The 10941-nt window shown below is 40.7% G+C and overlaps 1 protein-coding gene across 2 annotated transcripts in view; it reads right to left on the reverse strand.

Annotated features, from left to right (window-relative positions):
• ebf1a (EBF transcription factor 1a) overlaps window positions 1-10941 on the reverse strand; it is a 58198-nt gene that overhangs the window by 24797 nt on the left and 22460 nt on the right. For both annotated transcript variants that reach the window (XM_024283676.2, XM_024283677.1), the window contains exon 7: window positions 347-428. In XM_024283676.2, the coding sequence (XP_024139444.1) occupies window positions 347-428 (82 nt within the window). The remainder of the gene's footprint in view (window positions 1-346; window positions 429-10941) is intronic.

Here is a 10941-nt window from a genome sequence, read left to right on the forward strand (position 1 = left end):
ATTTATATTTACTAATTCAAGGCAAGTTTGAGCCATTTGACAAACATGCCATCTAAAAAGTTTATTTTGTTAAAATTTACTATTTAATGATTTAGTTTTTTTTTATGAGGAAATATCGAACTGTTCAAATATATATTTTTCCTTATTTTGTTATGTGTTTTTTTAACCCATATTTAGGATGTAAGTAAATGTACCTTCTGAAACATGCTCCCACAAGTCTCTTCTTTTCTACATTTGTGTCTTTTAAAACTTTTTTGATGGTTCACATTGCAAAAAAAGCCCGAAATACCCACGTAAACATTGGAACAGTAACACCTGTCCACTTTATGCACTCAGGCCTCATCACCTGAAAACGCCTCATGTCTCGGGGGTTCCCTGCATTCTTCAGGCAGTTCTGGTTGCACTTCAGGAAGAACTTGAGGAAGAACCTACAATTGCAGAAAGACAGAGCGAGATTGAAGAGTCAGTACAGCTGTTGACTGAACATCTGTGAGTCATTAAAAGTTCAGTGCGAGTCTTTCGGGAAGAACACGAAACGCCCGACGAGAGACGCATGGACCATCCCCAACCCTCATCCATCATCCGATTGTGACAAATACTGTTTTCTATGTAAAAACAACTTCAAGACAGTGAAAAAGAGGCTACCTTGTAAATCCATCTCAAAGCTGCTGTCACGGCCTGCCATAAACTCACCAGTGCAGATGTAAGACACCCCGAAAAAAAGCTGCTGTGTGACAGAGGCTGGTGCTGTACTCTGCAGCATAGTGTTGCCATTCCTGCTGCTCTCAATCTCAGTGTGAGAGACCACATCAACAGCACCTGCCATGCATTATTAATAGGCTGAGATGGCAAGTATGGCTACCCGCATCAATACTTAATGAGGGAGGGAGGAGGAGTAAAGGGGAGAGTTGGGGTTGTATGCAATGGGTGGGGGGCTGGGATTGAAAAAAAAAAAAACAGAAGGGGGACAGCTCACAATTTATTTGCTTGCCCCACCCCGAAGGTTGAGACCTGACAACTTCCTCTGTAAGTGAAACTGCAGTATTGTGCATCTCTTCATTCTGTCTGCTAACAAAATCAAAAATAAACAGTACGGTGCTCAAATAAACAGGAGCCCCCTCCAAAAAGTGGGTGGGAATTAAACCACAACATTTCACATTTCGCACCCCACCCTCCTCCCTTTGAGGTAGCTCAAAGAAGTGCTGACAGCTAAAACTGCTTACAATACAGATCTCCACCAGCCAGAGAGAGACTCACTCCTTTGGTCAGCTTTTCTTTCATATGTCTTATTTTCTCCCCACTGTTCATTCGTTATTGCTTGGATTCTGCACTGGGCAGCGCGTTTTGGAGCTCCGCTGCAACCACGCGTGAGCATCGCGCACACAAGACACGTTAAGAGGAACACCGTAACATGGCTTTATCCAGACAAAGAGGAAAGAAAAGAAATAATAAAGAAGAAAAGAGGAAAACTGAAGGAGGGGGAGAGCAGAAGATGAATGAATAGAGCAGAGTTCTGTCTCATTTCAAGGGCCGGCCTACTGCTGTATGAATTACAAGCATCTGATGTAACAAAAGAAGTGGTAGATTTATCTCTGACAACTTTTAAATGCGTGACATCTGGTTGGTGGTGGATGCTCTTCTCCAAGTAAAGAAGAAAAAGCCTCTTATGATCTCAGTAACAAGCCATCTTTCTCTGTGTTTCTCTCCTTGGGTTCTGATTTATAGTTTTGCTCTGGAGCAAAAGGCCAAATCTGAATGGGGGGATGCAGAGATGGAAAACAGAAACTGATAAAAAAAAAAAAAAAAGTCTTAGAAAAATAGAAAGAAGGACAAGGTAGACGGTATGTGAAATCTGAAAGAGAGCTCGACCACCCTCCTGTATATTTCAGAAGCTGTAGGCCAATAACTCAATAATTCATGAAGCAAAGAGATGGAGGCTTTTTTTTTTCTTTTTTTTTTTTTCTTCCCAGCGGCTGTTAGACCCCGTAGACTGAGGGTCTCCCAACCTTCTTCTGTCCTCGAGGTCAGGGAGCAGACTCTCAGACAGCTGTGGACTACATCCACTTGTCCAACACATTCCACTTCCCTCACTCCACCTCCTGTTTAATTCATCTTTTCACCTCGGCAGTCCTCGTCTTTTGCTGAGGCATTTGCAATGTATGGATGATGGATAAGGTGAAGAAGCAGGAGAAGTTTGGGTCAGCTGAGTCAGAGGTGACCAAACCAATGGGTTAAATATTAGATTTTGGAGGAGACAGACGCGCAAATGTCTCAAACTGCAAAAAGGGTAAAAAAAAAAATAAATAAATAATACAACAACAGAAATCCTGCACGTCTCCTTCAGCACATGTCAATCTGCCAATGCATTCTCCTCATTTCCCTTCATATGTAGACCATGTGATTCATTATTTACATGACTCAATGTGTCATAAAACTACAGCAAGATAATTTCTCTGTTCTTTCATTTTCCAGAACTTGAAGCTATCACGCCTCACATTAGACTAGATAATCTTGCAGATGACTGGTAAATATGAGCCAAGTAACAATAACACGTAATTAATGTTTTCTTCGATTAAATTTAATTAAAAAACTAATAGTTTGGTGACCAATGTCTCTCTCCTTTTACTTCTTTGAGATGAGGGAATGAGAATTTTATGGAGCACTAAACTATATTTTGAAATGATGAATATAAAATTGTTTTGTTATACATCCTTAATTATGGTGGCTCTGAAAGGCAAATCATGTTAACAAAGCATTCATCTCTAGAACATATTAAAGACCCACTTTGATGAAAATTGCTCTTTTTAACATGTTCTTGTGGCATATTTCTCAAGATAATCAAGAAAATTAACCTTAAATTACATTGCTGTTCATTTCTTTAGTCAAATCGTCATGAATCTGGAACAAATGAAAAATGCCATTTGAAAAAGACTATTTGTGACGTAGAAAACAAGCTCCGTGCTCCCCTCCATTCTGATGCATCCTGTAAAATAGTTGCTGTAGATTTTATAGTAACTTACTGACAGCTGGATGTCAGTAATTATTGTAAAGCATTTTACAGCTTTATTTCTATGTTCTGTTTTTCATTTTACAGTAAAAAAGATGTAAGATGAATCAAAGTACACAAAAATTCTTGTATTTCATTTTACACTTTAATATGAAATCCAATAGTTACTGATGCCAGTAGTTAGTGCAGCAATTGTAATGTGCTTCTTTTTACTACAATACTACTGTGTTTTCCTTTCCAGTTTATTTACTGTAATGAAAATATGGTAAATAAAATTGCATTCTAGTTCACTTATGGCAGTGAATTCTGTAAGCTGAATTTGCTGAAGATGCTAGTGCTGATAGCTGAAGATGGTAAAATTGATAGCTAAAAACACTGAAGCTGAAATCACTGAAGTTAATAGCTGATAGCCAGCTAAAATATGAGCTAAATGCCAAATTAGCCTAAAAAACTAAAAAAAAAAAAAAAATTAGGTTAGCTAAAACAGCTAGCATGTAGTTGAAAAAATAGCTAAACTTCAAAATATCTTACAAAAATTAAAAACATAATAAAGTAGCCAAAACAACTGATGTGTAAATAATATCTAAACTACAAAGCCCCCCAAAACGTAAAAAAAAAAGCCAAAATTAGCCAAAACAGCTAGCATGTAGCTGAAATATTAGCTAAACTCCAAAATAGCCTAAAACATCTTAGTAAATGCAAATACAGTCTAAAAAGCTATCAGAATGCCAATTTTTAAAACTTCAAAACTGTAACTGTTTAACATAATTATGAATAATAAAAAAGGCAGGAATATTATTCCAGACTTAATCACCTTAAATTTTAAATAAGTTTCAATATTTTACTCTCCATAAAAATATATTTGTTAGAAATGAGAGCAAGATAACATTGGGCCATTAGTAACAATAAAATGAAATGATCTGGAGGGCCAGATCCGGCCCCCGGGCCTTGACTTTGACACATGTGACTTATGGCAACTTCTCCAGCTGTTTTGAGTTAAGGCAATGTTCACCTCTTTCCATGCAGTCACTCTTTCAGTTGCTTTTAGCCAAGGCCAAGTTTAACCTGATTCAGTTCTTAGATCACTGCAACACCAGATAGAGATATTCAATATTTTATTTTACATCACTGAACAGTTTCAAATCTACTTGAATGAAACTAACAGGTGCACAGAGAGAATTCATAAACTCAACACACAAAGGTTCTCACTGGGGCTTGAACTTCTGGCCTCTTGCTATGTACTGAGTAAGAAAGATAAGAATTGAACCTGTGATCTTCTTATTGCAAAGCCACATTGTTAACTACCGCACCACCATGATATCTCTGAGTGTATTTAAATGGAATTCTCTTCATCCAAAATTGAAAAAGATGTTGAGCTAACTATGTGAAGTATGTGTATCATTTGTGCTGTCATTTTTATTTTTTACCATAAGTGACGCCACATGTTAACAATGTTTGGAACTCGCTTACAATAAACGGTCTTTGTACTAGTTAGGGATAGCAGGTTAAACTTAGTCCAAGTAAGAATAATTGTCATACTTGTTTTATGATTGGCCATATTTTCGTGGATGTTTTTCTTACTGTATTCTGATTCACAGTAACTGGGAAAAAACAGTAGTGACAAGGGAAATTCCCACAATCCATTGCTTTTTACAGTAAATTCCCACAATTCATTGATGTTTACAATAAAATACTGTAAAGTCTTTGTACAGTATTTTACTGTTGACATTGCACTAAAATACTGCCCAGTTTACAGAAATCCGTTACAGTGCACTTGTAGACGACTAGATCTACGTATGTCTGTTTCCTCTTTCGAGCTGGTATCCGGCTAAAAACTATACAGCTGGATAGCTCCAGTATTGCCTGCCATTTTTGTTGCACCAGTAATGTTTGGTTGGGGATGTGAGGAGTTGTAAGCTAGCGGGAAAGCGTGTTAACAGATAGGTGATGGGAAGTGGGGGCGGGCTTTTCCACTTCAACAGTTCCACCTACAATGAAGAGGCAAATTTCTAATGAACCGCTGCCACTTTGCAGAAACTATGTCCTAGAAAACAACACGTTTTTTTTTTTTTACTTTGGCTCGAGTGGGACTTTAAAGATCATAGTGACAACTAAAAAAACAAACAAACAAAAAAAAATAGTTACAATTTTTTTTAAAAACTTAGAAATGAAAGCATCATTCCAAAAAACCAAAACGAAAAAAAAAAAAAAAAAAAGCTTCTGGACGCATCATCCAATCAGTGATGTCCCATGATATTTCATTTTTTTTGTCTCATTTCTTAAAGTTGCATTTTGATTGCTGGAATCTACTTTTGTTTTCCAAAATGTTTTTTGCACATTTTGGCTTTTTTGGGATCGTGTTTTGGGTTCTGCAATTTTTTTGGATTTCTAAAAGTTGTTTTTTAATAGTCGCTTAGATCTTTAATGTGTTTTTATGTTCACTCATTTGTTGATGTGATTTGCACTTCAGGGCCACCGTACTTCAATCTCTGAAGTCTAAGAATAAAACACTTATGGAAACATCAAATTAATGAAACATCTAACAAAAACAGCAAAACCCACATCATATTAAAAGCTGTTTTGAAATTTCTACAATACAGTTATTGAAGTATTTAATTTTCTCAATGCATTTTAAAACAGATAATATAAACATTACTATTTACATTTAACTGTCACACTATTGCACCTATTATTAAGTCCTTTAAAACGTTTTTCTCTTATGCCTTTACAAATGTATCAGTATAGACAGATGTATTTTCTAAAACATTGTGTCTCTGAATTTTACAGTAAATTATAGCTTCAGATAAAACATTCTTTTTTTCTGAAGACGCAATTTTTCTGCTGATTTGTAGACGCTTGTTCCATCATCGTACCTCCTTGAACTTGGAAGCATTTGCAGTGTTTGAGCCCTTAAAACCGTGCAAGTTCCACCGCTACAAATATTACCCCGTGCAAATTGCTGCACCGGCTGGATTAAATGAAATAAAACCATTTTGTTCGCACGTAATTACCCCGGAACCGAGAAATGGCTGTGGAAGTGAATTTGTGTAAATAACTGCTTGGCCTCTCGAAGTCTCGTGGCATAAAGCGAAAATGAACAAATAAACACATGCAGCCGGTCGCCGTGGTAATTCAATGATTTCACTCTTTCATCATATCATAACGGGCATTATTTGTCACTTTGGAGCAATTAAACACAAAATAACCTCCTCCCTATAAAAACACAAAACAAGGAAAGCAATTATAACACAACTTTTAAGTAATCCCTGTAGCATCTTAATATTATTACTGTGGTGATAAAGATTGTCTATGCGATTGGCGAACAGCAGCACAGCCTCCAAGGCACAATTCTGTTATATTTTCTAATAATTTTCCTGCATTAGCCACAAATGAGGTAAAGAGTTGTTTTCCTTGTCAAAATTTAACACGTATAACTTGGAACAGGCGTTATCTTCAGTCGCTCTGGTAGTTTATTCCAACTTTAAATGGTTTGTGCCTCTTTTTTTGTTTTATTTTAATTCTTTTGTGCTTAAAAAAGAGAAAAAGTGCAAGAATTGATGCTTTCTTTTTTTTCTTTCATCCATATCTGCTGCGTGGATCATCTCTACTAGAAACGCTCTGTGTCAGGCTCTTAATATGCTTCATGAGCTGTGTAATTCACTGTGCTCTGGAGGGGAGCCATTTGTCTCCAGGGTTAACTAAGTGACACAACAGCACTTCCCCATGGCTGTTAACACCGGGGGACATGTTGAACTAATCCAGGCACGGCAGGCAGGTAGAAGGATGGAAATCCTGCACTTTCGCAATTAAGCATTTAGAACTGTTCAGGAAATCGATCCTAATGAAGTCAGATACATGTTCAGAATAAGTGCAAAGATTTGTCAGCATATATAAAGTTACTGCCCCAACACAGGCGTAAGCGATCGAAAACGGAAAGTGAGGTCTGCTTCTCATGCTAAATCAAACGCCGCCCTCAACTCTTGCTTTATATATTTTCTTTTCCTCCACTTATGTTTCATTTCTCTCTTTTTTTTCCTCTGCAAACTCCTTCTCGCACTTTTTCCGCCATGCATCACTGACACTTCAACCAGGAGCCTTGTTTTTGTGGTGACCTGTCTCCCTGCCTGGAGTATGTTTAAGCAATGGAAGCACACACTCGCACATGCACGTATATACACACACACACTAATTTAGGGAGATTTATGAGGGGGGCCTTGCACCAGGAGCCATACAGGCTGACCCCAGGGGTGTAGGGGGGCACTGTGTGGGGGAGGAGGCCTGGCTCCATAGGGGGGGGACATTAATAATCCAGAACCAGGTCTGTCTCTTGGTCTGGCCATCAGCCTCGGACACCAGGCTGTAACAGGCTGCAATGGCCCAGTTTAGATCAACTGAAAAAAATCCAGATGAAATCAAAAAAGTTCAATATTTGGGAACAAAAACTACAAAGAGGAACCAAAGAACACGGATGTTAAGGTGTTCCTGTGGAATGTTGCTCCTCAAAGTACTGGGCACTTCCATATTGCTCTCATGTCTATCTTAAGTGTCATGATTTATTCAAATGGAACATCTCACTGCGCTGAAAAATTCATTTCCAGCTCACTCTTCGCATCGTCCCGGCCTCCTCTTTATCTCCTTGCTGTGTGCGTATTCGCGTCAGTTGAATTTGCCCCGTCGTTAAATATTTCTCAGAACAAATGGACCCTGGAGGAGGGAGATGGTTGGTCGGTTGGGGGGGGAGTAGATCCACGCTGAGTCTTTGCCGCTCAGGACGAAAGGCCCCGCTTGGGAGAGATCGTTCCTCGCTTCCCTCTGAGCCGGAACTCCAGTGCCAGCTTGGGGACAGAAGTCCCAGGGACACTTAACCAATTGTGTTTCATCCATTTCATCCAAAAAGGATCATTCAAAATTCAACTGAGAAATCACGCCGGAAGCATGGCGAGACGGGTGAAGCGGTGGCTCCGATTTGTGAAGAGTAATGGAGAAAGCAGTGCAAGGGTCCAACGACAAATAAAACAACCTGTGGACTCACTTTTTTTTCTCCAAATATATGCAAGCAAATAAACATCTGTGCATGCGTGTGTATGTGTGCCTCCGTATCAAAGCCATGATGAATAAGAGGCTGTCTAGATGATGGACAGTCTTGGCAGGCGGTGCTGATTGAAACACTTCCTCTGTCAGGCCCGGCCCATTAATCTGATGGAGACAGAGACAAAGAGCGAGAAGCAGAGAGGCTCCAGGCCCCCAGACCACAGGAGCAATGAAGGGTCCTGGTCCTGCTCACCTCAGCGCTGTCCTGCCACGCCGGGACGCTGTGCTACCCTGTCCAGCCCCGAGCCCCCGTCCTCATGGGACTGACCAGTGAATAATGGCCCTGTCATCAGCCGGGGTGGACACCGCCGCACAGCCGGAGGGTGTGTATGACCGGCCTCTTTGGTGTGTCTGGCAGTGTACCCCGCAGCACACTCATTTGCCCTAACTGCTCTCCTTTCTGCCTTTGCTGAAGACTGATCCATTTACATTGAACAGTGTTGATTTAAGCACATGTTAAACTTAATGCATAATGCATCGGCTATATATAGCTTGATAAAGAGCACCGTGTCAACCCGGGACCAGCATCATACATTGTGGGGATGAATGTGCAGCTTGCAAAGTTCCTTCTTTTTGTTCCATTTAAGCACCATATTAAATCATGACTATGACTGTGACGGTACACAGGCTCAAGGTTATGTTTCTAAATGCAGCAGGATCAGAAATCAGAAACTTAATTAATGTGCTGGACTGGTTCTTGGGTGAAAAGTTGCTCCTTCCAATGGCTCTTAAGGGAGGAATGTGGAAGCAGAAAGTGGAGACAAATGTGAGGCGGAGAGCTTGGTTGGAAACAGAGATGCATGGGTCCACATGTGTGTGCGCACACACATACACCAGCACTGGTGTGCTTTGGCCTTGCATCCTTTTTGTGCTTATCAAACATATTACAGCTCCTTCTAGATTCCTCACCTGCAAACCCCCAGCCTGCTACATATGGCCCACCAATCACAAAATAAGGAATCATGCATACATTAGCATAGCTAATGGCCTCCCCTCTCCATTTAATATGCAAATTTCCTGAAACATTACTGAATGCCTTCTGTTCTAAATGAATAAATTTGAATCGCAATTAGAATAATCCTTTATAATTAATGAAAACTGTCAATTTTGGTTCATAAGTAATTTGATTAAAGTGGTGATGGGACACTTGTGAAGTTGGTTGAGCTGCGATGAGCGTGAGCACACCCTCTCACACTCGTGTGTAAACACACACAAGACATAAGAAGACCCACAGCAGGGCTACATTATTAATGACGATGATTAATAAACTCATGAAAGCGCCTGTTACACCAACGGAGCCTCCTCATTTTAGTTCAAGACAACTTCTTTGCTTCGCCCGCGTGGAGAAACAACAGATCAATCATGGCTTTCTGTTACCTGATGGACAGGGAAAAGTGAGGCAGTGATTGAAGAGGTCTCCAGCCTTGTGGTGCTGTGTCAGTGGCCTGTCTGTCTGGCGGGAGATCCTGATGGACTGTCGAATCGGCGAGGGGGGGGCTGCACATGCCAAGTCATTACACGGGGGCTGAAAAGCCGCCGTTTCCCACAGGAGGAGGGCGCGTTGAAGTTTGGTATTTCAGTGTGTTGCAGGAGGGAGCAGTTCATCCACACCCTCTCCCTCAGCCTCACTGGAGCTTATGATGGTGTCACCTAAATTAGGGTCACTCAACTCTATGAAATTGTTGCAGAGTACACTGCGTAGTTGTAAAGTGTGTTTACGGCGAATATGCTTTCGCAGGCAATCTCTCGTGTTACACACGTGTGTCTGTATGGCTTCAGCCCAACAATAATGGAACAGATAGTGTGGAGCCTCGCAGACTAATTAACCAAATCACTGAGAAAATAGCAGCCTGCTAATTAATGGGTATTATGGCATTTCAAAAATCAGCGCTCTAATTGGGGAGGGGGGGTGAGACTGAGCCTCGGATTTCCAGACTGCAGTAATTCAGACTTTATCCATCCATCTATCCATCTCGCTGCTTTAATGCTTCTTCCAAAAAAGGCAGGTAAAATAATGAACCCAACACACAGTTCTTTCATTACACACATCCTTCCATAACTTTCCACATTAAACGTCTTTATAATAAGTATAAAAAGGTTCCAATGCAAGTGAGTTAGATAGTAATAGAATCCATCTGAATAATTCTCTCTTATTTTCGGGGGTGTCTGTCTCCTACCGGCCTTTCTGATACATGTGCATACATGCAAATCCCCCATAGACTCCTCTTAACCCTATCAGATGCTGAGACAATCAAACTAGATTTGCATTCAAATGCCACATGCTCGGTATCAAATATCAAATCAAGCTGGAGTCACTGAGACAGACAGACAATCACCTACTCCCTGTTGCCCCCACCACCTCCTCCTCAGGGTCCCAGGGACTCCCGTTCTCCCTTGGACTTCTTCTATGGAAGAGTGACAATCGGTGACAGAGGCTTGATTGACAGCTTGTTGATGCTTCTTTCACACAAACTCTCCACACTGGTTTTTCCTCGCCGCCGCTGCCGCCATGCAGGTCTGCAATCGCCCGTGGGCTTCTGCCCTGTAGGCTGCACACCCTTGTGCTTATAAATCAGAGTGTGTCAGCCTTGTGAATGAACCCATTTTGACTTTGCCCTTGTAAAGTCTGGGCCCCCCTTGAAGCAGGTCGTATCTGCATCCTGCCTTTTTTTTTTTACTTTTTCTCTCCTTCTTACACTTGCAAGCAAATGTTTGGAAGAAACTCTCTGACAAACTAGCACATTTGAAAATGGGCAGCGCCTCACAGGGTGTAAATACATCAACAACACAACCGCAGAGACAGTTCACACACACATCATAACAGAGGTGGGACCAAGTCATTG

The sequence above is a fragment of the Oryzias melastigma genome, linkage group LG10 (assembly GCF_002922805.2).
Source record: "Oryzias melastigma strain HK-1 linkage group LG10, ASM292280v2, whole genome shotgun sequence".
NCBI lineage: Eukaryota > Metazoa > Chordata > Actinopteri > Beloniformes > Adrianichthyidae > Oryzias > Oryzias melastigma.